This window comes from Apodemus sylvaticus, chromosome 4, assembly GCF_947179515.1.
Source record: "Apodemus sylvaticus chromosome 4, mApoSyl1.1, whole genome shotgun sequence".
In the NCBI taxonomy this organism is placed as follows: domain Eukaryota; kingdom Metazoa; phylum Chordata; class Mammalia; order Rodentia; family Muridae; genus Apodemus; species Apodemus sylvaticus.
The window spans coordinates 116954723-116981400 of NC_067475.1; the positions used below are offsets into that span (position 1 = coordinate 116954723).

Consider the following 26678-nt stretch of genomic DNA (forward strand, 5'->3'; position numbering starts at 1 on the left):
GATTATGGAGAAAATAATAAACCCAAGACTGATTTAAGGGTTAAATAGATGCTACTGAGCTATATATATATAGCTATATGTATATATATATATATATAAAATATCAGTGAATATAAAAGAGTCAAACACAAAATTTAAAAACTTACTTTAATGAAAATGACAAAAGACTATAGTTATTCTATCAGAGTATTAATTTTTTAAAGTGATTTTTAACAAAAACTTCAACAATATTTTTTTAAACAATTCTACATACTAGTCCAACTCTATCCCTTAACAAAATGTTCTGTTTTTAAGATCTATCTGTTCCAATCACAGATGTAATCACTAAGGGGACAGTCAAAGAAAAAAAGGAAAAAAATTATCAGAATATATCCAAAGTTCTCAGTAACAAGATTTTTCTCTTATGATAAAAAAAACAAACAAACAAACAAACAAAAAAAACAAAAAAAACATTGTTTACATACCCTATAGCCCTCAAGATCTCGCATTTGAATCTGTAGTAAGGAAAGATCTCTTAAGATCTGAAGATTGTCTTTATCCCATTTCAGTGCATTTCTGTAGCACTTAATGGCTTCATCATACTTCTTGTCTGACCTCTGAAGAAGGCCATAAACATGCCAACCTAAAGGAATTTAGTTAAGGATATAATCTGTATGTCAAGAAATACTATTCTCAAGTCAGGTGTGGTAGCACATGCCTTTAACCCTAATACTTAGAAAGCAGAGACAGACATACTTCTGAGAGTTTTAGGTCAGCCAGGGATGCAATACAGGGATACAGGTTTTACATACACACATTAACCAAACAATCTCCCAAAAAACTTAGGAAGCTAACATCATTTGTAAATTTCTGAATGTAAATGGGTCACAGGGGAAGAGTACAAAGATAAATGAGAATTTAACACACAGAAAAGAGGAAGGCTTTTGAAGTCATAGAAAATCAGGGTTAACCTGCTATTTTAATGCTATAACCTCAAACAAATTAGCCTTATTTTGCTTCTCATTTACAAAATCTAAATAAGAATATCTACACGATAGAGCAAAGTAATGGTAATGAATTAAAAGAGTATTCATGAGAGTGCTTAGTGGCTGGAGAGGTGGCTCAGTGGTTAAGAGCACTCTTCCAGAAGACCAGAGCTCAATTCCCAGCAATTACATGGCAGCTCACAACTGTCTGTAATCAGGCTCCAAGTGACTTGAAACCTGACACAGACACACATGCAGGCAAAACACTAATGTACATGAAATAAAGGTAAATATTTTTTTTTAAAAAAAGACGCTTCTATATGGCACAAGGTTCTCAAAAGTCAGTCACATATAAAATCAAAACAAATAACTTTTACAAATTCTCAATAATTGGGGTTTTCTTTCCAACATTTAGAGATCTTAGACTCTCTTAAAGAACACTATGAAGGAAGGAAGCCTTTTACTGTAGTGTCACTGCACTCAGTCCTACTACCCCTTTGCTTTTTTAGTCCATCCTATTACTCTTCTAAAACCCACAAAAAAAGAAAAGAAAAAAATGAGCCTTTAATATGTCTTCCTAAACAGCCAACTGGAAAGACAGCTCAGGAATTCAGAGCACTTGATCTTATTTATAGAGTTCAGTTCCCAGCACCTACAGAGGTGGGTCATACCACTGATAACTCCAGTTCCAAAGGATCCGATATCTGACATCCTCTTCTGGCCTCCAATGGCACAGGGCAGGCACATGGTATGTTAAATATATGCAGGGAAAAGACTCACACACACATAATAAACCTTAAAAACAAAAAACAAACAAACAAACAACAACAACAAAAGCCGAACTTATTCTATCTACTGAGGGTAAGTAAATCCAGAACAGAATGTTTTATCATCCAAATTGGAAGAATATCTCCAGCTGCACTGCTGAGCTCTGGCTTACCTTTCTAGTATTCTGATCACTCTATTTTTTTTTTTTTTTGCACTTTTGTGTTTTCAAGATTAGTAGTATGTCTTAGAACAAGCCATGTTTTATATACACTCAAAATGTTCTATATAAGCATCTAGTATTTTCCTTCAACAGACTATTTACCTGTACTGTCCTAAGAGACCACTAAACACTTGAAAACGTGTTAAATAACTCAGCTCTTATATGTTGGTAGCCTATAAAACAGGCACAATACCAAAGAACATTTTTTTCTCTTTTTTTCTCATAAACTTCTACTCAAATCCAGCCCTTGTCAATCCCTTAACAAAATACAAATTTTTGCTGGGCACGCCTGTAATCCCAGTACTCTGGAGTCAGAGGCAAGCGATTTCTGAGTTCGAGGACAGCCTGGTCTACAGAAGGCTAGCCTGGTCTACAGAGTGAGTTCCAGGACAGCCAGGGCTATACAGAGAAAGCCTGTCTCGGAAAAAAGAAAATACAAATTTTGTTATGTGTTTCAACATTAAGTCACTACAACTAGTATAGTGTGAGTATCCCCATTTCACAAATAAATTGGGTAACGGTCAGGCTGAGGACAGCTTTAAATCTAAGTGAACACACTAAACTTATACTTCACAGCCTCTGCTCTTACTCAATATATACCTCTTAAATATTCCCTGTGGGCTGGGGAGATGGCTCAGCAGTTAAGAGCACCCGACTGTTCTTCCAGAGGTCCTGAGTTCAATTCCCAGCAACCACATGGTGGCTCACAACCATCTGTAATGGAATCTGATGCCCTCTTCTAGTGTGTCTGAAGAGAGCAATGGTGTACTCATATAAATAAATGAATAAATAAATAAATCTTTTAAAAAAAATATTCCCTGTAATAGAACACTCTAAAGTTCTATTACATGATGATTGAAATCATCGGGTACCTGTCTCAGACCATTTGCTAAAACAAAATACCTTACTTAAATAGGGGCAATTTATAATAAGAGAAACTTGCTGTCCATACTACTTCTGCGTGTATCACCTAGTGAATCGTGCTCTCTCCTTCATAGATGGCACTTCCTTTCTGTATCTTCCCGTGACAAAGGAGCTAACAAGCTCCCTGAAGTTTTTTATACAACTTCCTAAACTCCCTAGTCGCTTTTCAAACAACCCTACTTCCTAACACCATCACTCTGTGATGAGGTTTCAATGTATGAATTTAAAGGGATATGAATATTCAGGCCATAGCAACACCCCTTCCCAAAGTAAGACCAACATCATAGACACAATTTATCTAACATATATTAACAATTATTTAACAATTAACATTGTTAAAATACAGTGAGCATATTAGAAAAAAGTTCCATTTCAGTTTAAGAAAAAAATCATTTCCTCGTGGTAACAGGGATTTACATTTCTTGACTTTCTTATATCAAAACAGTTGCTCAATCTTTAAGTACATTTCAAAAGGATACACACATGACTCTTTAAGTCATTTCTCAAACCTCTGCGAACCAATTCATAAGCTTCTTCCTTTTTTCCCAAACAGTTCAGCGTTAACCCTTTCATAGCCAGGGTTTCTACAACACAGGAAAAGAGAAGGCAGAAGAAAGTAATCAATAAGAAGTAATTATATTCTCAAAACAAACAGTACTAACATTTCATGTTTAGCAAGACATTTCCGGGTATGTACAGATTTTAAATATTTTCAAAAACTGACAAGGCAAGTAAGCAAAAACCTTTAGATTCTGTTTTCTGGGGCACTCTTAAGACTTTTTTTTTCCTTAATGAATAAATAAAAGATAAAAACGTATCAGCCATGGTGGCATTTATCTTTAATCCCAGCATCGGGAAGGCAGAAGCAGACTGACCTCTTGTGAGTTTGAGGCCAGTCTAACCTACTTAGAAAAGTTCCAGGTCAGCCAGTGCAAAATAGTAAAAATCTGTCTAGAAAGAAAGAGGAGGGGGGATGGGGAAGAAAGAAAGGAGAAAGGGAAGGTAAGGCAGAGGGAGGGAGGGAAAGAAAGCACTCAAATATCTGACTAGGCAGACTACCTAGTAATAATTACTCTATTGGCATTCTTAGGCAAATGATGACTACATACCTATTCTTTTAAAATAACACTATTCTGAAAACAGGCTTTGTTCCTATGAACCTAAGTTATATGAAGACTAAATCAATTCTTTATTAAGATATACATATACTATCTACAGTTCTGATTTGGGGGGGGGGGGCACTTACATGCACCAGTACATATGTTGGGGTCAAAAGACAACCTTGGATTTCTGTCCTTGCTTTCCATTTTATTTAAGGAAAAGCTTCATTGTTATTTACAGCCATTTATGTCAAGATAGCTGGCTTACTAGTTTCTGGAGATTCTCTTGTCTCTGCCTCCCAACTCTCCATAAGTATGCTGGGATTACAAGTATACATATTGCTTTGTCTGGCTTTTCCTGTTGTTTAGAGGAATTCAAACTCAGATCCTCACGTTTGCTTTAGCAAGTAGTTTACCCTCTACTATCCATATATCCCCTACATTTCTAGTTTTCAGAAATGTATTATTGAGTCTTTAGGATTACTATAACGAACACAGTTAAAGATGTCAAAAACTAGCCTGGCAGTGGTAGCGCATACCTTTAATCCCAGCACTTGGGAGGCAGAGGCAGGCGGATTTCTGAGTTCAAGGCCAGCCTGGTCTACAGAGTGAGTTCTAGGACAAACAGAGCTACAGAGAAATCCTGTCTCTGGGGAGAAGGAAGGAAGGAAGGAAGGAAGGAAGGAAGGAAGGAAGGAAGGAAGGAAGGAAGGAAGGAAGGAAGGAAGAAAATCAAAAGCTCATCATTTCTTTTTTTTCAAACTGGATATATTCTTTATTTACATTTCAAATGTTATAAGCTCACCATTTCTAATCATCAGTTTAAAAGAGTGCTGTGAGAAGTAGTAACTTCAGAAAAGAGAAAATATTTTTAATTTTATAATGCATATTCCTATGAGTTAAAATAGACTCATTGTAATTTATTTGCCTAATTTTTAAGATCAATTTTTAGAACTCTAGAAAAGAATAAAGATGTGTATGGACTGAGATGTGTGCACACATAGTCCTTGCACTTAGAAGGTAACAGAAGGACCATGGGTTAAAAACTGGCAAGAAGTCTATTCTTATAAACAAATGAAATAAAGTCCTCGGGTGTTTTCTGTCTAAAAATATCTTCAGTAAATTTGTGATACTTCTTTTCAACCTAATTTCAGTCATGTTAAAATATAGGAAAGTGGTACATTTCAGAAAAGAGAGGAAAACCTACTCATAAATAAGATGACATTTTCTGCTAATGAAACTACTGTGATTAAATTAGAAGTTTCATTACCAGTATGCATACTTTACAAAATGGAATATAAAAGAACCTACTATTCAAATATCAACTGAAGATAAGTTTTCAATAAGGAAAAGGTGATCAATTTAGGTATTTTTTACTATCACTGCTTCCATCTTCAACCTGCAGCATATGTAAAATCAAGCCTGGGCAAACATAACACATGCAGAAAGTGAACTTAACACACTCCCTCCTCAATACAGTGTCAGTTCACCACCAACGCGTCAGGATGCCCAAATCTGTACAATCAGACCCACAAAATGTTATTTTCCCCTTATTTCTTTACAAGTTTAGTCACATACTCACCAACTGTTCTACAAATATCTAGTCGCCCATCTTATTTAGACAGAAGCTATACATCTGGATGTTATAAATACAAACATCTTAAATATGACTCAGTTGCAATGAGCGAATTAAGATACAATAAAAATAAATAAGAGAGACTAAACAATCACTTTCTGAGCAAGCTTATGGTAGAGAATAAAGTTCTTCCAGCACAAAGTTCTAAAATAATTTTCTTACTAACACTTTAACTTAAACAGGGATCAGGCCAGAAAGGGCTCTTCTGCCTTTCTAGAAGAGCTACTATAGAAAACAAAAAAACCAAAACTTAAATTGAATGTGCTATCATTTTCATGGTATTTAACTAAAACTTCATTTGTAAATTTTATCTCCCCATAGGCATTAAAGGTTCACTCTGGAAACTAATGACAGAGTCAAATAAGAGAAGCCAGAAGGAGTTCCATGAAAGCCATGTACTTAGATGTGTACAGTGTTTGCTCTTACCTCCATGCTCTGCAAATTTGGGATTGGAAAGGATTTGTTTACAGAACTTCAATCCATTTCTATACTGTTTATGTTCATAACATCTCTGTCAAAACAAGAAAGAATGTCAGTTTACCAATAAATGTAGAAACTTTCCAAGTTCGCTACTAAATGTTTTGCTACTAAGCAATGTTCTTTTCAGATATGTATCGGTCTACTCCATGGTTACCACAGGGGAATGAGGATGCTGGCCCAAGGGGAATGAATGGCAGAACGCTTGCCTAACACACAAAGCTCTAGGCTCTATCTTCAGCCCAAAAACTGAAAATAGAACAAAGCAAAAGCTACAGATTTAAAAAATCAAAAACTTGTTTTTAAAAAATCTAGTAACTGAGTTACAGGAAAAGTGAAAATATAATTTAAAAGGTACAGACCAGGTGTGGTGGTGCACACCTGTGTTAATCCCAGCACTCAGGAGACAGAAGCAGGGAGGTCTGTGAGTTTGGGGTGAACATGGTTTGCATAGTGAGATCCTTCCTTAAAAAAACAAACAAATAAATACAAAGATGAAAAGGAAACAGGAATTATGGTTTAAAATTACACTTTTCTAACCAAGGTACTCTTTAAGTGTAACAGAGGAAATAAGCATATGCAAACAAGGAAACAAAGAGTCTACACACACCACAGCATATTGGCACTGGGGGCGTGGCGGGAGTGGAGAGAGAAGGGGAGGAAAAAGAGTTGGGGACAGGCCGGACCACTGCATATCATTTAGGGGGCAGGAGGAGAGAAAAATGTAGTTGGGAAAGGGGCAGAAGAGGGAAAAAATCTCAAGGCAAAGATTTTGATTTCAAGTCTATAATGTCAGAAATAAACTGAAATATGCTTGATTTCGAGTTCCATTTCTTCAAATATCTTTTTCTATCTTTTCACACTTCCCTGTGAGTTCCTCCTCCCCAGTAAGGTTTCTTTTGGGAACAAATAGGTGGATTCTGCCTATGTAATGATAAGAAAACTGAGGCCATCAGCATTCAGATTATGTACTCATACCTACCCCTGGGTTGCTTTGGTAGTATCTGGTATTTTCCTAGTCTTTATCTGCTTACTAATGGTTTTTAGCCATACTTTACTTATTATTCTTGAGTCCTCCAAGATGTGTTTATCTTTCTCTTCAATGTTTAGGATTCCTTTAAATATTTTCTGTGATGCCACTAAAAGTGATCATAAATTTCTTTAGTTTGTTTTGATTGTGGAAAGTGTCACTTTTTCCTTCAAACATGGAAGTGGTTATTGTCTCTCTCTCGGACTTTTGAAATATATTGGTTTGTGTCCTCTGGATTCAGAGTCTCTGATGCTCTGGTGGATTTGTCTCTATGCATTCTTGAAGCCTGTCTTTTGCAGCCTTTTTGTTCTGTATGTTTAGTGTGTTCAGAATGCTCACAATATAATGTAAGGAGGCTCTTTTCAGGTCTTTTCTGTTTGGGTGTCTCCTACCTAGATGTTCATCTCTTTCCCTAGGTTTTAGAAATTTCCTGCTATGATTTTATTGAATGTGCGTTCTAAGCCATACACTTCTCTCCTCTGTGCTCATGGCACACAGACGGTGTCCCACATGTCTATGTTCTTTTGGTGCTCTATTCTCTCTGTGCCATTGTCTAACAGTTCTAATCCATCTCCCTTCAAGCCCTCAAAATCTTTGGGTTTTCTGGGTTTTTTGTTTTGTTTTGTTTTTGTTTTGTTTTTGGTTTTTGTTTTTTTGAGACAGGGTTTCTCTGTGTAGCCCTGGCTGTCTTGGAACTCACTCTGTAGACCAGGTTGGCTATGAACTTAGAAATCCGCCTGCCTCTACCTCCCAAGTGCTGGGATTAAAGGCATGCGCCACCACCACACAGCTAAGCCTTCAAATTCTTTTGTTCTGCTTTGTTTTTTAGAGACAGGGTTTCTCTGTGTGGCCTGGCTGTCCTGGAACTCTCTATGCTAGGCTGGCCTCAAACTCAAGAGATCTACCTGTGTGTTGGGATTAAAGGCGTGAGCTACCAAACTCTTCATGCCTTCATATTCTTAGCTCACTTAATCTATTAGTGAGGCTTTCCAGATTGTTTTTGCTCGATTTACTTTTTCCCTTCTAAACTTCCAATATTTTCAGTATTCCTCTGTTAAATTCCCCTCTCATATTATGTTGGTGTCATTTCATTCATCTGTCTGTTTCTGTTCTCTGAGCTCTTGCAGAAATGTATCCCTATACTCTTTGATTTCACTGACTAGTCTTATAATTGTTCTTTTGAATTATTTAGGATTCCATCTGATTCTCATGGAGTACACTAGAACAGAATTAGCAACTGTGAAGACTTGCGTTCTCCTGATTTCCATATTTCTTTTTTTTTTTAAAGATTTATTATTTTTATGAGTACACTGTCTTCAGATCTGTCTTCAGTCGGATCTCATTACGGATGGTTGTGAGCCACCAGTTGAACTCAGGACCTTCAGAAGAGCAGTCAGTGCTCTTAACCTCTGAGCCATCTCTCCAGCCCCGATTTCCATATTTCATATGTCTCTGAAGTCAGATTTGGTGGCTGGTTAGATTTTTTACTTAATTGCATTGTTGTTTCAGTCTAAGTATTTGCAATATACAAGAGGTTTACAGTAAGGCACAGTTTCTTCCTACTGGACTGGAGGTGCAGCTCACAACCAAGCCCTCAGCTCAGTCAACTTGGTTTGATCTCCTTGAGAACACAATACTATTTTCTGACATAACCACAAACAAAAGACAGTCTACTATGAAAATATAGTAAAAATAAAAGTTTTTCCCTTCAAATGTAATAATTTGAAAGGGAGGTAAAGAGCAAAGGACAGGATAGTGTACACTAAGGTACTCGTTACCTAAAGGTAAAATGGAGAAAGATAGCAGGGCCAGAAAAAGAAATGGAGAAAGATATATGCAGATTAAGATTGATGATTAATTTTAGAGCAACAGGTAAAAAACAAAATACCAGCCTAGTGGTAGTGGTATGCACCTTTAATCCTAGCATTCAGGAGGCAGAGGCAAGTAGATCTCTGTGAATTGAGGCCAGTCTGGTCTACAGTGTGAGTTACAGCACGGCCAGGGCTACAGAGAGAAACCATCTCCAAGTTTAAAAAAAGAAGAGGAGGAAGAGGAAACAAACAGAATGGGAGATATTAGAGGAAAAAGAGGGGCTAGAGATGACTCAGTTGTTAAAAAAAAAAATACTTGTTCTTGCGGAAGTTCAATTTCCAGTACCCATGTAACAGCACACAACCACCTCTAATTCCAGTTCCAGGGGATTTCGACACCCTCTTTTGACCCCTTCAGGCACTAGACACAATTGTGGTGCAAACATATGTGCAGGTAAAACACGTACATAATTTTTCATAAAATCTAAAATAAAGCAGAGATAATCAAGAGGGAAGGAGAAGATAGTGTCGCTCCAGCTAAAGAAAGAATAAGAAAAGAAAGGCTAGAGAAATGTGGGTCAGCGGTTATGAGCTCATATTGATCTGGCAAAGAACTTGAATTAGGCTCCCAGCATCTGCACTGGGTGTCCCACAAGCACCTGCACTCACATTACACACACACACACACACACACACACACACACACACACACAATTAATTAAAAAAAAAACAAAATAGAAACAAATAACTCTGGTACTTGGGGAGCAGAGGGGCAGGTGGGTCTCTGTGAGTCTGCACCAGCATGCCCAGCATGAATTCTATAGTGACGTCCATTCCAGCAGAGGGATACATAGTAAGCACTCATCTCAAAATCACAAAACCAGACAAAAACCTTAAAAACAAACAAGTCAAAGAGAGGAGGGAAGGAGAAAGAGGGAAGGGAAGAAGGGAAGTATAACCAAACAACCTTAACTGATCTCAGTACTCAGCAAGGAGCCTATTCCCAGTTCCAGAATAATCTATGTTTTGGGCAGGACAAAGCCAGTCCATTAAACTGAAGCTAAATATTAAATAAAAGATGTCTAGCACACGATGTCCAAGGTCAAGCCACAACACTGCAGCATGGAGATAAAAGAGATTTACCAAGCCCAACAATCTAGTTGAGGAGCAGCAGCTGAGCACCACTGGTGGGCCCATGTTGCAGTGCACAGGATCATCACTGAGTGAACTCAGCCAGTTATATAAACCACAGGAAGCTGGGAAGGGGATGGAGGAGTTGAGGGCTTGGATATAATATAAATCACTGTATTAATATATGAAATTACAAAGAAAGAATCTTTTTTTTTTATAAAGAAGGAAAAGAGAATGAAGTAGTGCTACAACAATCTATGTTGCCTTTGCTGAGCCTACTAACTACATCATCTTCCATGCACTGGCTGCTCAGGCAAACTGTCCTGCCTCTAGGCTGTTCTGGGGATAATTGGGGGGGGAGGCTACAAAAGTATGCCTATGTATGTATCTATATGCCTGGTGCCCATAGAAGTCAGAAGAGGAGGATGGATTTCTCTAGCCCTGGATTTTAAAATGGTTATAAGCTACCATGTGAGGGCTGGAGAGCTGGCTCAGCAGTTAAGAGCACTGACTGCTCTTCCAGAGGTCCTGAGTTTGATCCCCAGCAACCACATGGTGACTCACAACCATCTGTAATAGGATCAAATGCCCTCTTCTGGTGTGTCTAAAGACAGCTACAGTGTAGTCACATATATAAAATAAATCATAAAAGAAAAAAAAAAGCAGCTGGGCAGTGGTGGCACACGCCTTTAGTCCCAGCACTTAGGAGGCAGAGGCAGGCGGATTTCTGAGTTTGAGCCAGCCTGGTCTACAGAGTGAGTTCCAAGACAGCCAGGGCTACACAGAGAAACCCTGTCTCGAAAACCAAAAACAAAAGTTGGGTCTTCTACAAGAACAGCTGGTGCTCATAACTGCTGAACCATCTCTTTAGTGCCTTAACATATATTTTTCAAAATGAAAAGGTAACCTGACATATTTAGTTTTCCATTACAAATCACTGAATTAAATTTTAAAAATGAGTTTGCAATTCCTTACCCAGAAACCACTTTGTTTCAGGAATTCTTGTAATTTCAAAATTGGGAATAAGGGTTTCCTTAGTATGAAATGAAATGTCATATGCTCTATTTATACTGTTTTCTATGTTAGCTCAAAATTAAAAATTTTATTATAGATCTCATCACTGATTAAGATTTTAAATATTAATACTATGCATACAGAAAAAATAAAACAAAATAAGGTAATAAAACAGAATGAACTATTATTCTAATATATAATAAAATCTCATCTCTGGCATGCATATATTCTGAAAGACATCTGCCTCAAAATGTATAGGAAAAACTGCCATCAATTCAGACACATGCCAGATATAAAAGTGTACAGCAAATATGTATATATGTTAGCAACTGTTGAACAAAAAGCAGCCCTATTGTCTCAGAAATGAGGTGAATCCCTGCTTCTGTCTAAAGGCATTTTCCAGACTACAGATTAGACATGGAGAAACAGTTCAGTACAATCTGAACAGCTATAGAATGAGAAACTGCTGAAATAGCTAGAATCTTTCTAGAAAGAATCACAGAGAAGCTGGCAGATGCAAGCTTTAGAAATGTCCATAGGAACTCTGGTTAAAGATTAAATTGGGGAGGTGAGGGCTGGAGAGATGGCTCCACAGTTAAGAGCACCAACTGTTCTTTCGAAGGTCCTGAGTTCAAATCCCAGCAACCACATGGTAGCTCACAACCATCCATAATAAGATCTGATGCCCTCTTCTGGAGTATCTGAAGACAGCTAGAGTGTACTTATAATAATAAATAAATAAATCTTTAAAAAAAAAAAAGATTAACCTGGGGAGGACCCCACTAGACTTGACTGAAGGCAGGGCAGCTAAGGAACAGCACAAGCCTAACAACTGCAGGCGCTCAGGCACCGAACACCTGGGGAAACCTCTGTTAACACTAGTGGCTTCAACATCAATCCAGATTGCCCATTCCTTTGGAGGAAGACTCGGATCTACCTTTATTACAATTTGAAAACAAATCTTCAGTCAGTGAGATGGTTGAGCAGGTAGTTTATACCCACTGTCACATCTGACAGCCTAAGTTGGACCAATATGATGGAAGGAAAGAACTTCCTCCCAAAAGTTATTATGTAAACCCACATGGATGAACATACACATTCACTAAACAAATAACATGTAATTTTAAAAATTAAAAAAGGCCGGGTATTGGTGGCACATACCTTTAATCCCAGCACTTGGGAGGCAGAGGCAGACGGATTTCTGAGTTTGAGACCAGCCTGGTCTACAGAGTGAGTTCCAGGACAGCCAGGGCTACACAGAGAAACCCTGTCTCAAAATAAAACAAACAAAAAAAACCAAAACAAAACAAAACAAAAAACCTACAGAAAACTTGAAACCATAGTAATAGAAACTATCTAAATGGAAGCTTAGTTAAAAGTAAATGAAAAACAGGATTCCAACGACCTATGAAAACAATATTAAGTATAACTAACATAACAGAAAACAAAGGCCAAAATGGGGAGAAGTACTGAAATTGGACTTGGTGCCATATGCCTAGTACCCCAGAGGGAGAAGCAGAAGGAAAGTTAAGTCTTCCTTAGTTACAGAGTATGAGGCCATGTAGGCTGCATTGAGACTGTGTCTAAATAAAAAACAATTCCTTCAAATATTAAAATTAAAATCAAGCATGGGGCTGGAGAGATGGCTCAGCTGCTAAGAATACTGGCTGTTTTCCCAGAGGACTAGGGTTCCAGTCCAGTAACCACACATCTGTAACAGTTCTAGGGGTTCCGAGATGCTTACACAGACATACATGTAAGCAGAACACCCATGCATAAATTTAAAAAAGAAAAAGTTGTCTGGTAGCCTCTACATTCATGCTGTGGTATACCCTCCACCCATATACACACACAGAAGGATATACACACATAATAATAATGATAAAGTGGGTACACAACAGGAGGGAGGGAAGTTGGACAGAGAATGAGTCAATAAAATGGTTATCATAGAAGAGCTATAACTTAAGAAATTTTCTTGAGGGGCTGGAGAGATGGCTCAGTGGTTAAGGCACTGACTGTTCTTCCGAAGGTCCTGAGTTCAAATCTCAGCAACCACATGGTTGCTCGCAACTATCCATGAGATCTGACGCCGTCTTCTGGAGTGTCTGAGGACAGCTACAGTGTACTTACACATAATAATAATAATAATAATAAAGAAATTTTCTTGAATTAAATAAAGCATTTCTATTCTGATATATAACACACACAGAGACACACATGGTTTCTTAAAGTCATATATAAAAAAGACAGTTGAGTTTGACCTCAGTGGCAACCCTGTTCTACAGCCTTGCAGCCTTTCACTCATTAAGTTCTGTTCTATAAGAAAAGTCCTTCCTAAACTCAGAGGGAGGGTGGGAGGGAGAACTGCCTCATCGTTCATTGCCAGCGGTAACTAAAATAGAATGAAGGTGTCTCCGATGCTGTGTACAAGAAAGAAGTCCAGGGTATAGTTCAGGCAGAAGAGCCACACAAAGACCATGGTCTCTACTCTGCATTAATGCTTGTTTTGAATATACATACACATTTGCTCCAACAGAATTAATACATTAAGGGACATTTTAATCTTTAATTCTTTTTTTGGGGGGGGGGTTCAAGACAGGGTTTCTAGGTGTAGCTCTGGCTGTCCTGGAACTCAGAAATCTGCCTGCCTCTGCCTCCCAAGTGCTGGGACTAAAGGCATGCACCACCACCGCCCAGCTAATATCTTTACATTTCATGTTTGCTTCTGTAGGATTTTAATTGCCAGAAAACTAACAGAGCAAACAGCCAGCTGAGACAGGTCTGGGTCTGCACAGCACACTGCTGCAAAGACAGACATCAAGTATGTTCCAGCTATCTCAGTTAGGCCCGTGTGCTCTGGTCAAACTGTGCCACACATCCACATCTGATTTCAAAAGCCTTTATCAGTTCATAGTAATTAGCAACCTATAATGCCTCAAATGCTACTTCTGAAACAATCTAGCTTCTTCAAGTTTATCCAGGAAAAATGCCCGTTTACATTATAGTATTTTTGTATCTGTTAATTATTTTACATATATAAATCTGTGCTAACATTTTTAAAATTTTATTTTATTTTTCATGCATGCATGGTCTCGTATGATTGTTACAGGTAGTCTGTTAGCTACCTGAAGTGAGTGCCAGGATGTCACTTCAGATCTCCTGACAGAGCAATAAGCACCTTAATCACTGAACTATCTGTCTAGCTTGCACATGCTTTCATTTTTATTAAAGTCTCATTTTGCTGTTTTGTTGGGGACTTGATTTTTGAGATAGGGTCTTTCTACATAGCCCAGGCTAGTCTAGAACTTGACTTCCAGAGTAGATCACTGAGATTACACACATGTACCACCTTGTTTATTATCTTTGTGATGCTCTGCTAGGCCTAGACCCATTTGCCCCATATGCTATACATTTAGGTTTTATTGTAACCTTTGCACAATGCAATGTCTTTTAGGAACTTGGATGCCCTGATACAGATAGAGTTCTTTATATATTATAATGCAATCAAAAAGATACTTTTAACAATATAATTTAAAGTACTACGTATCTTAAGACTTTTTAATAATTTATTTGTATTTTATATATATTGGTGTTTTCCCTGCATTTATGTCTGTGTGAGTATGTCACATTCCCTGGAACAGGAGTTACTTACAGATAGTTGTGAGCTGCTATGTGGGTACTGGGAATTAAACCCATGTCCTCAGAAAGAACAACCAGTATTCTTAACCACTCAGCCATTTCTCCAACCCCATTACAATATTTTAAAGGAATCTTAAAAGGTTTAGATCCATCAACACATTAAAAAAAAAACAACAACAAAAAAAACCCCTATCATTCTGATTCAAAACAGATTTTCAACAAATACTACAGTTTACAAAAACTCATTTGATGCAGTCCTTAAACATTGATTCTCAAAGTATTATTTTATGTAGACCTATTATCATGGAAAAGAGAAAAAAGATTGCTATTTATTTACTTGGTACAGCAACATGTCTAAAAGTAGGAAATTCATCCTAACAGTATACTCCCCTACTCCCAGCTCTGCCTTTATAAAAGCAAGCTTTCATTTCCTCCTTTATCTAAACAAGATAGCTTACAACTGTAGCTCCAGTTCTAGGGAATCCAATGCCCTCTGCTAGTTTCTGTGGGCACTAAGCATGCATATGGTATACATACACACACACACACACACACACACACACACATATATGCAGATAAAACACTCATATACGTAACTTTTTTTTTTTTTTTTTTTTTGGTTTTTTCGAGACAGGGTTTCTCTGTATAGCCCTGGCTGTCCTGGAACTCACTCTGTAGACCAGGCTGGCCTCGAACTCAGAAATCCTCCTGCCTCTGCCTCCCAAGTGCTAGGATTACAGGCGTGTGCCACCAACGCCCGGCATAACTTTTTTTAAAAAAAAAATCAAAACCAGGGCTGGAGAGATGACTCAGCAGTTAAGAGCACAGGCTACTCTTTTGAAAGTCGTGAGTTCAAATCCCAGCAACCACATGATGGTTTACAACCATCTGTAATGAGATCTGATACCCTCTTCTGGGGTGTCTGAAGACAGCTACAGTGTACTTACATATAATAAATAAATCTTTAAAAAAAAATCAAAACCATATGCTGGGCAGTGGTGGTGCACACCTTTAACCCCAGCAGTTGGGAGAAAGAAGCAGATCAATCTCTTGAATTCAAGGCCAGCTGGTCTACAAAGTGAGTTCCAGGATAGCCAAGGCTATACCCGGTCTCAAAAAGAAATTAAATAAAATAAAATTTAAAATAAACACCAGCTCCATCATTTATTTCTGCACAGTTTTTGTTTTACTTTAAAATAAGGTTGGACAAAGAGTGGGCAGGGGCTGGACCGAGGCCCTCTGCACACAGGTAGCAGATGCGCAGCTTGGTCTTCAGGGGTTCCACGACCCGCCCCCAACAACTGGAGCAGGGACTGTCCCTGAACCTGCTGCTTTCGTTCCCAGTCCCCTAACTAGCTGTCTTATATGGCCTCAGCTAGAAAGGATAGATCTAGTCCTGCAGTGAGTGACTTGATGTGTGGTGTGTGTTGAGGGGGTGTATTATACCCAGAGTGGGGCTTTTCTCCCTTCTCAGAGAAGGAAAGAGGAATTGGGAGAGGATCTGCAGAAAGGGGTGCTGGGGAGGAGGAGGGTGGCTGACATTGGGATGTAAAGTGAATAAATGAATTTAAAAAAAAAAAAGAAAATAGGCTTGAAAGGAGCTGGGCATGATGGCACATGCCTTTAATCACAGCACTCAAGAGGCAGAGGCAGGCAGATTTTCTGTGAGTTTGAGGCCAAGCTGTTCTACACGAGACTTTAAAGTTAAGGAATTGTTTTAAAAGAAACAAGAAATATAATTCATATCTTAACAAGGAGGAAAAAGCAACTATACACAACAAATTGAACTAGGTTTGGTGTTTTGTTTCTGTTTTGGCAGAGGATGGGGAAGTGGTATAGGAGACTAAAACTGGAAATGTGAAGTTCCATCCCTAAGCTTTGGGTCTGAGACAGGATCTTACAAAGTAACTTAGAATGACTTTGAATGATCCCAGGATGATGACCTGCAACTCTGCTTCCCAGAATGCCATGATTTTCACTACTATTGGCTTAAACTTTTTTCCCCTCTTTATAAAGTCTCAACTTTAATGCAAGTTTATATGACAAGCTAAGTAGGCTTAGAGTTTAGATAGCTAAGTGTACAATTGCTATTCCAGGGAAATCCCTAAAAGCCACGATCACAACCATCGAATGAAGTTCCCTCCACATCCGAATACGCACATTGAGAACAGTCATTCTCAGAACTACAAAATGACATTCTTTTAAGAATAAACGTTGCTAATAGTTTTCTCTCTTCAACATGAGACTGTCTGAGCCAGGTGGTGAATTCCTTTAATCCCAGTACTTGGAAAGCAGAAGAAGGAAGAATCTCTGTGAGTTCAAGGCCAGCCTGGTCTACAGAGTGAGTTCCAGGACAGCCAGGGCAACACAGAGAAACCTATATTAAAAAACCCAAAAATATAAAAAACTAAAAACAAAATAACAAAACCCCCACCCTAACATATTTGAATATTTATATTCATGGTTATATAATACACAGTGCCCCCGGCTCTAGCTGTGTAAAAATCAGTTATGGAGCTTTATAAACTCTTTTTTTTTTTTTTTTTTTGGTGTTTTGGATTTGGTGTTTTTGAGACAGGGTTTCTCTGTGTAGCCCTGGCTGTCCTGGAACTCACTCTGTAGAGTAGGCTGGCCTCAAACTCAGAGATCCACCTGCCTCAGCCTCCCAAGTGCTAGGATTAAAGGCTGCTTTATAAACACTTAAGACATCTTATCCTTTAAATCAGTTCTCAACCTTCCTAATGCTGCAACCCTAAACCAGAAACCCGCAACCATAAAATTATTTTCACTGCTACTTCATAACTGTAATTTTGCTACTGTTATGAATGGTAACATAAACATCTGTGTTTTCCAATGGTCTTAGTCACACCTTACACCTTTGAAAGGATCATTCAACCTTCAAAGGAATCGGGACCCACAGAGTGAGAACCACTGCTTTAGAGACTAATTCAGCAAGCACCTGACAACTCCTTTAATTCTAGCATTTTTTCTCCAATGCCAAAACAAGCAAAAATGAAACAACAAAGATTTCCTTTTATTATGCTTCTATAACAAGAGGCCAGGCAAATGAACTAATACCATGATTCATTCATAAATACAATTTCCAAGGTCTTACCAAACAAATAACATAGGCTCTACCCAATATCCTACAATTACCCTGTATAATAATAATAATACAATCTACAAAGCCAAGGACCCAGCTCAACTACTTTCTCCAAAAATATTCATACAAACACATAACACAAAGAGCTATCTCACGTGTTCTATAATTGCTATTTTAATACTTGTTTTATACAACAAATGTTTATCTAGCTTCTACTGTAGCACATGACCCAACGTGGACATAGCAATTAACAAAACAAAGTCCCTATCATAAAACACACATTTTAATTGCAGAAGCTATGTGATAAATATATGGCTAAGTGAATCTACCAAGTGGTCATTAATTATATTGGAGAAAAGTAAAATCAGGAAGGAAGAAATAGGTTAAGAAATATTCCTGATCAAAGGTTTGACCAACATTTAGAAGACTCTACCTAAACACAGACCCCAAAATAAATGTTAGGTAAAGTTTCCTGGAAGAGAAACTTCCTAACATACAATTCTTTGTGTATGCTCTCTCATGGATCTTTTATGTCCAAACACACCTTTATGAATAAAAAACACATATTTGAATCAATTCTCAATCATTCTCAGAAGCAGAGATATTAAAGGCAGTGAGATAGGACACTGAAAAGACTACTCCATCCAGGTGAGATCATCTGGTCAGTGGCATTCCAGGCCTCCTATCCTGCGGGTGCCAGCTGTTCCTCTCTGGAAAACTCTAGTCAGTGGTTCACAATGGCTGGGATGGCAGTTCTATTATCAAATAATGAATCTATGTGAGCCCCACAAATGACCCTAGACTATATGGCTTTGCAATACCTACAGAATGAAATGGTAAGTTCAGTTCCTATAAAGCTTTTGTCTCTTTTGTAAGACTATCTATTAAAGTGGTACATACCTTTACCCAGCACTAGGAAGGCAGGGGCAAGTGGAGTTTCAGGACAAGCAGGGCTACACAGAGAAACCTATCTCAGAAAAAAGAAAAAAACAAAACAAAACTGGACTGTAGTTTGTTTTTTTTTTTTTAATTTCTATCCTTCTCAAATAATCAGCCAAATGTTTGTATGTGTTAATCTGTCTTGCCCAAAATCATTTTTTATTTGCTTTAGATTTTATTTCCTGTATATGAGTGTTTTGCCTGCCTGCACGTATGTATGTATGTATGTATGTATGTATGTATGTATGTATACCTCATTGAGTGTCTGGTACCTACGGAGATCAAAAGATAGCAAATTAAGGAGGGCCATGAGCCAACCTGTAGATGCTGGGAGCTGAATCCAGGTCCCTGCAAGAGAAACAAGTGCTCTTAACTGATGAGCCATCTCTCCAGTCCAAAAAGATCACTTTTTAAAAATTCAGTCAAGGGGCTGGAGAGATGGCTCAGCAGTTAAGAGCACTGACTGCTCTTCCAGAGGGCCTGAGTTCAAATCCTGGCAACCACAGGGATGGTTATCTGTAATGAAATCTGACGCTCTCTTCTGGTGTGTCTGAAGACAGCTACAGTGTACTTACATATGATAATAAATAAATCTTTTTTAAAAACCTCAAACAATATAGCATTTTAAAAATATATGTATGCTTTATCAATTTAAATAAAAATATAACAAATTTGCTCCTTCATACCACATCTCATTCCAAAAAAAATTTAGAGCAAAAATTTAAAAGCAAGTAATGACAACTATATTAACAAAAGATTTTTTTTGTCTGTTTGTTTTTGTTTTTTGAGACAGGGTTTCTCTGTGTAGCCCTGGCTGTCCTAGAACTTACTCTGTAGACCAGGCTAGCTTCAAACTCAGAAATCCACCTGCCTCTGCCTCTGTCAAAATTAAAGGTGTGCGCCACCACTGCCCAGCAAGATTTTTATTTCTTACTCAGTTTTTTTATACTTATAAAAACTTGATTTTTAGGTCTGGAGAGATGGCTCAGTGGTTAGGAACACTGATTGTTGGTCCTGAGTTCAATTCTCAGCAATGACATCATGGCTCACAACCATCTGTAAAGTGATCAGATGCCTTCTCCTGGTGTATCTGAATACAGACAGCTACAATGTACTTATATACATAAAATAATTATTTTTTAAAAATTGATTTTTATATTAGAATATGATTTAGATTATACCAAAACTACATTTAGTATTCCGTTTCTTTTGTTTGTGTTGGTGGTGATGTTTGTTTGTTTATGGAAATAAGTTCTTAATAAGTAGCCTTGGCTGGCTTAGAGCTCACTATGTAGACAAGGCTAGCCTCCAACTCAGAGAAATGCCTGGCTTAGCCTCCTGAGTGCCTGCCCAATTTTGTTTTACTCCTTGAGACGGGCCTTATTCTGCTGCCCCGGCCAGCTTAGACTGAGCTCACTCTATGGAGCACGCAATCCTTGGACTTGCCAGCCTCCTGCCTCGGCTTTCCTACTGCTAGAATTACAGGTGTAATACTACATGTAGCTAAAGTTAGTAGCCTGCACTAGCAGGCCCAGATACTGACCTCACGTATTTACAGAAAAGATACTTCAACACATATCCAACATAAAATGTTCAAATCAGTGACTGGTATATCCATCACTTTAAACAGCTATGTGTTGGAAAAATTAAAAAATCCCCTCTGCTACATATTTTACTAGATATCTGCTAGATAATTAACTGTTGCAACCAGAGCTGCATTACTGTTTTACAGAACACTGGAAGTTATTCCTCCAACTGTCCCTAGACTCAATAACCATCTCCTCTCTTTTCTCTGTTGCACTCTTTTTTTCTTGCTCTGTAGACAGGGTCTCACTAGATGGATAGCTCAGCTGCACTAGAATTTTCCTAGTATTCCAACAGGCCTGAGTCAAGCCAGTATAGACTTAAGGAGAAAAGAATCAAAAAGAATCACTAGCCCAGCACTGTGTCACTAAGCTTCACTCTCAGCCTAAAGCTAATGTACAGAAGGTGGACCTTACAGTAGGTAAAATTTCATTTCCATTTTTTATAGTTTAATTCACAGGCTTTTTTTTTTTTTTACTAATCTTAAATGTATTTATTTTGTGTGAGTTTACACACTACCACAGAACACATATGAAAATCAGAGGACACGTTATTGGAGTCTATACTCTCCTTTCACCATGTGTGTTCTGGAAATCAAACTCTGATCATCAAATTTGGCACCTTTACCTACTAAACCATCTCACAGGCCTAAACCACACCATCTTAAACTGGTCCCAACCCTTTAAGACACTAACTTATTAGCTATAACTGACCCTTGAGAGTTGGAAAATAACTTAAAATGTAACAACAATAAAATGTCTTGGGGCTGGAGAGAGAGACGGCTCAGCTGTAAAGAGCACTTACGTGTAGCTCTTACAGAAGACCTGCCAGGGTTCAATTCTCAGAACCCATATGATGGCTCACAACCATCAATAATCCCAGTTCTGGGGAAATCAATCAGGCACATAGATGCATGCCAGCAAAACATTAATGCACATAAAATAAGAATAAATAAAATAAAATAAATTCTGAATGTGCAAGAAGCAAAAACTAATTCATAATCAAACATGTACTCCAAGATATCTCTGGCAAAGTTCACCTACGTCCCATTCTACAGCTCACTGCAGCAGCCTTGGCTCCAAACACACAGCGTGAGCCCACTGTGCTGCATCTGCATGTACCATCAAGCGTAATACCAACTCACACTGTCTGCGGCACTTCCTCTAAGACTCACTAGTTACAACTACTGAGTTACAGGCTTGAGTTTTACATTTAAAAGACTCATTTGATGACTTTTGGCTTGAGATTAGGACAACTGGGAAAAACACTAAAGATATTCAATATTCTGTAGTACCAAATATTCAACTGAGACTTACTTCTTCATGTAAAAATAAATAAGCCCATACAACTAACTAGTAGTGTCTAACTGCATTTCCTATTGCTGTAATAAAATATGACAGATGCAACTTGGGAGAAAGGGTTTACTTTAGCTCACACTTCTAGGTTACAGGGCATCACTGTAGGGAAGCCTTGGCAACAGGCACTTGAGAGCTGTCTTAGAGGTTTCTATTGCTGTGATAAAACACCCATAACCAGCCGGGCAGTGGTGGCGCACGCCTGTAATCCCAGCACTTGGGAGGCAGAGGCAGGCAGATTTCTGAGTTCGAGGCCAGCCTGGTCTACAGAGTGAGTTCCAGGACAGCCAGGGCTACACAGAGAAACCCTGTTTCAAAAAACAAAACAAAACAAACAAAAAACAAAAACAAACCAAAACAAAAAAATTCCTAATATAAATTTTATCTGCAACTAAAACTAAGTATCATTAGTTATAAGGACACTTCTTTCTTTTTCTCACTCTCTCTCCTCTCACTTCTATCCCCCAAAATAGTAAACATTAGATAGGTATAATTGAATTGCCCTGAAAAAGTAAAGTCTGGCTTCTCAATCCTAGCTCTAGCTGTGAACCTTACTTTAACTTCAGCCTGTTTACTTATTAAAATTATCTGCATGGCACCAGCAGGATAGCTCAGCAGGTAAAGATGCCTGCTGCCCAGCCTGTTGAACTGGGTTTGATCCCCAGTACCCATGTGGTGGAAGCAGAGAACCAACTACCCCACACTCTGATCACCACACACTCCAGTGCAGCATGTGTGTACAGGCACGCACACGTGCACACACATGCACAAAATAAATAAAAATTTAAATTAAAAGTCTGCTTTTTGAGCTGGGCGGTGGTGGTGCACACCTGTAATCCCAGCACTCTGGGAGGCAGAGGCAGGCAGATTTCTGAGTTCGAGGCCAGCCTGGTCTACAGAGTGAGTTCCAGGACAGCCAGGGCTATACAGAGAAACCTGTAAAAAAACAAATCCAAAAAACAAAACAAAACAAAAAGTCTGCTTTTTGGGGGAGAGAGATAGCTCAGTAGTTAAGAGCACTGGTTTTTCTTCCAGGAAAGTCAGGTTCTATTCCCAGCACCTACATAGTGGCTCACAGCTGTCTATAACTCCAGGATATGAACCTCTTACACAGACATACATACAGGCAGAACACTAATGCATACAAAATAAGTAATTTAAAAAAAAGAAAAAAAAAAAAGGTCTGCCCTGCAAGGTTTTGGGATTATGAAAGAACTCACAAAAAGTGTGCTGTACGAGAAAGGCATGGTGCACATACCCATAATCTAGTACTCAGAAAGCTGAGGCTGCTCTGGAAGTGATCCAGAGCACAGCCTCAGAAGTGGAAGCTGCTTGGTAAATCACTGGCTATCACCAAGCTTTCACCACGCCCCTAACCTTTTTCTAAGAAAGAAATAGTTTGTCGTAAGTTCAACAAACTACTGAGACTAAAATTCAAATAATAACAGTAGTTAAGTATACCCAATTTGGATTTTATTTTCTCCTAACTCACATTAGTAGATAAAGAATAAAGAAAAGGATGCAGCAGTGTAGCAACTAGCATGCTGATGCCTGACTGCAGGCATTAAGGATGTTCTCCAAGTGAGCTGAAACGTATGAGTTTTGCCCACACCTTTCAAGAACACCTTTCCTACCTTAAACCTAGATCCCAAGAAAGTGAGGCAAAACTGAGTGTTGGCGCACACCTTTGATCCTAGCACTCCTGAGACAGAGGCAAACAGATCTCTGAATTCAAAGCCAGACTGGACTACAGAAAGAGTTCCAAGACAGCCAGGGCTACACAGAGAAACCATGTCTCAAAACATCTGAAGGGGGATGGGGGTAGGGGTAGGGTAAAGCTCTGAGCAACTTTCAATCCATCTAGATGAACAAATAGCACCAAAGGTATGTATGCAGAAGCCGCCACTGTTTCCTAATTACTTAATCTTCTAAATATACTAAAACAATGTGAAATTTTAAAAAGACTAGCAAGCAATCAAGCAAATCTCACACAATATACATATTTGTAACATCAAATTTACCTTCTTTTTAAAAAACAAAAATTTACCTTCTTTCTCCTAAATGAACTAGAGACAAATATTACAGATATTTTTAATCAATTTATTTACAATGCTTAGTCAGAAAGCACAATCCTGTGGAGGAAAGGAGACGGCAAATATCCAACAAATATTATTGTAGGAATTAAACAAACTAAATTTCGCCAGGCAAATGCACTGAAGAAATTACAAAATTTTGCAAGTGATATTTATACCAGGTTTCCAAACTGCACCAAAGAAATGACTCAGTGGTTAAGAGCATTTGTTGCTCACTCTTCCTGGGGACCTAGGTTAGATTCCCTGCACCCACATGTTGGTCTGTAACCCTAATCACAGGAGATCCACTGCAAATATGTGGTACACAGACAACAACAAAACACTTAGAAACATTTCATCATTCTGAATTGAGGCTAAAAGTTTCTGTGAAGTTCGAACTGACCCTATGAGAGGTTCATACTTCACAGATCAGTTCGTACTAAGAGAGCTTGACAAAAGGTATTGCTGTCCCCAGCCTACCAAAACTTTAGCACTGGAGTATGCCTAACTTTTCCTTTACCAGACCAGAAAAAAGGTGGGGAAAATCACCTTAAAAATCAAGTGGTGGCAAACAATTTGAGTGCATTCTGGTCTATACAGTGAGTTGCAGGACAATCAAAACTAAGTGAGAGACATCCATCTCTACCCCTACCCCCGTCTAAAAAAAGAAAAAGAAAAAGCAAGAGAGCTAACACAGCCGGTGGTGGTGGCCACGCCTATAATCCCAGCACTCTCGGAGGCAGAAGCAGGCAGATATCTGAGTTCGAGGCCAGCCTGGTCTACAGAGTGAGTTCCAGGACAGCCAGGACTATACAGAGAAACCCTGTCTCAAAAAAAACCAAATCTAAAAAACCAAATCTAAAAAACCAGAGAGAGAGAGAGAGAGAGAGCAAGAGCAAGAGAGAGAGAGAGAGAGCAAGAGCAAGAGAGAGAGCTAACACAATAAAAATGGTAACAAATGCAATTTTGAAACAAAACTATTACTTTGCTTAGTAACATTTTCTTCATTCCTAATGTCAGTCAACAACAAAAAAAAAAAACAAAAAAAAAACAAAAAAAAACATTGTATCTCCTTTTCTTCCATTTAGTGATTTACAGTTTTCTTGTTTATGTCTTATCACAATAAATCCTTTGGTGGGCTAGCAAATTGGCTCAGTGTATAAAGGTGCTTGCCCTCTGAAGACCTGAATTTAATCTCTGAGACTCACATGGTAGAAAGACAACCAATTCCTGAAACTATTCTCTAACCTATACGATGTGAGCCTTGGCAGGAAGGCATCTACAACACTCACAAACACAGGCATGCACGATTAATAAAATGCTTTAAAATAACAAATCCTTTCTATGGAATTAAAGGGTTTTGTCCCATCATGACCAAGAATCGTTATTCTATAAATGGCTAAACAAACCCTACTAAGTCTATTGTGCAAATACTGCTTTGCAATAAAATAAAACACTATTGATACAAGTGAAAACTTGTGTGAGCCACGCGTTCCGCAAGGAAGAAATGCCAATCTGTAAGTTCTATACTTTATGATTCTCCTTAGTAAATATCTTTTTGGGGTTTTTTTGTTGTTGTTGGTTTTTTTTTTTTTTTTTTTTTTTTTGAGACAGGGTTTCTCTGTATAGCCCTGGCTGTCCTGGAACTCTCTCTGCAGACCAGGCTGGCCTCGAACTCAGAAATCCACCTGCCTCTGCCTCCCGAGTGCTGGGATTACAGGAGTGCGCCACCATGCCCGGCATAGTAAATATCTTTTTAAATTACATAAATAGGAGGGAGACACATTAGTCATGGCTGCTGGAAGGTGAGAGTAGAGGGGATGGGAAGGACATAGGTGGAGGCGGTTCTAAAGGGCAGCCCAGGGCTTCTTTGTGTTTACATACAACTGTCTTACATCTTGACTGTAAGGACAGACCCTACCTATGTAATAGCACTGCAGAGAACTAAACACACAACTACAAGTAAAAAATGGGAAATAGGAGTAAAATTGGTAAACATTAACAATGTTACAATCAACTGTAAGACTTGCAAGATACTAATTTTGAAAAGTATACAAAGAATATCTGTTTTATTTCTCAAACTATATGTAATTTTGGGGCTATCTCAAAATTAAAAAAAAAGTGATTTTTTTTTTAGGGGACAGAATATATACAACTCAGTAGTAGAGAGTATTTTTTACCTAGCAATGTTCAAAGCCCTGGAGTCAAGTCCAGCAGAAGCCCATACACAGGCACACAGTTGACTCTGCTCAGCATGGTGGCTCACATCTGCTGTCCAAGCAGTGGAAGGCTGAAGCAGGTGGAATACCAAGAACTGGGAGCCAGCCTGAACTACTACTCTACTAAGTAAGACCTTGTCTCAAAAGAGAAAAACCAAACAATAAAAGGGTGTCATTAACAGTTGGAAAACCTGAATGAATATTAGGAAAAAGAAACTGTTAATGATATCACAACCATACAAGGCGATGCCTTTATCTCTAAGGGTGAAGCCTAAGTCTGCAGCTTTCTTTTGTTTCAGATAAGACTATTTTTGGCACTCTTGATTTTTCAGAGTTTTCCCCCCTTGTCAGTATAAACAGAGAGCTGGGAACATATCTTTGCTTGTACTTAGCACAGGGTTCAACCTCCAGCATTATAATGGAGAATAAGAGGGAAAAGGGAGAGCGAGGGGATGGGATGGGTAAGCACTGAAAGAAAACGATACCATACAGCTCTACCTACACATCACTTAGTCTTAAAATAATCGGGTATAACTCAGATGGATGACCTGCTCACATGCTAACTAACGCCATGGTGAGATCTCCAGCACACAAAACAGTGACAACTGTTCTCTGGCTGGTGAGATGCTCAGTGAGTAAAAACACTTGCTGCCAAATCTGTTCCTATTTTCCTTTTGTTTTTTTCAAGACA

At 38.4% G+C, this 26678-nt stretch overlaps 1 protein-coding gene across 1 annotated transcript in view; it reads right to left on the reverse strand.

The window, feature by feature from the left end:
• The window catches only part of Naa15 (N-alpha-acetyltransferase 15, NatA auxiliary subunit), a 61540-nt gene that overhangs the window by 32611 nt on the left and 2251 nt on the right, over positions 1-26678 (reverse strand). Inside the window, exons 2-4 of the mRNA XM_052180540.1 lie at positions 6040-6124; positions 3357-3461; positions 465-622 (exon numbers count right to left, since the gene is read on the reverse strand). Coding sequence (XP_052036500.1) covers positions 465-622; positions 3357-3461; positions 6040-6124 — 348 coding nt within the window. The remainder of the gene's footprint in view (positions 1-464; positions 623-3356; positions 3462-6039; positions 6125-26678) is intronic.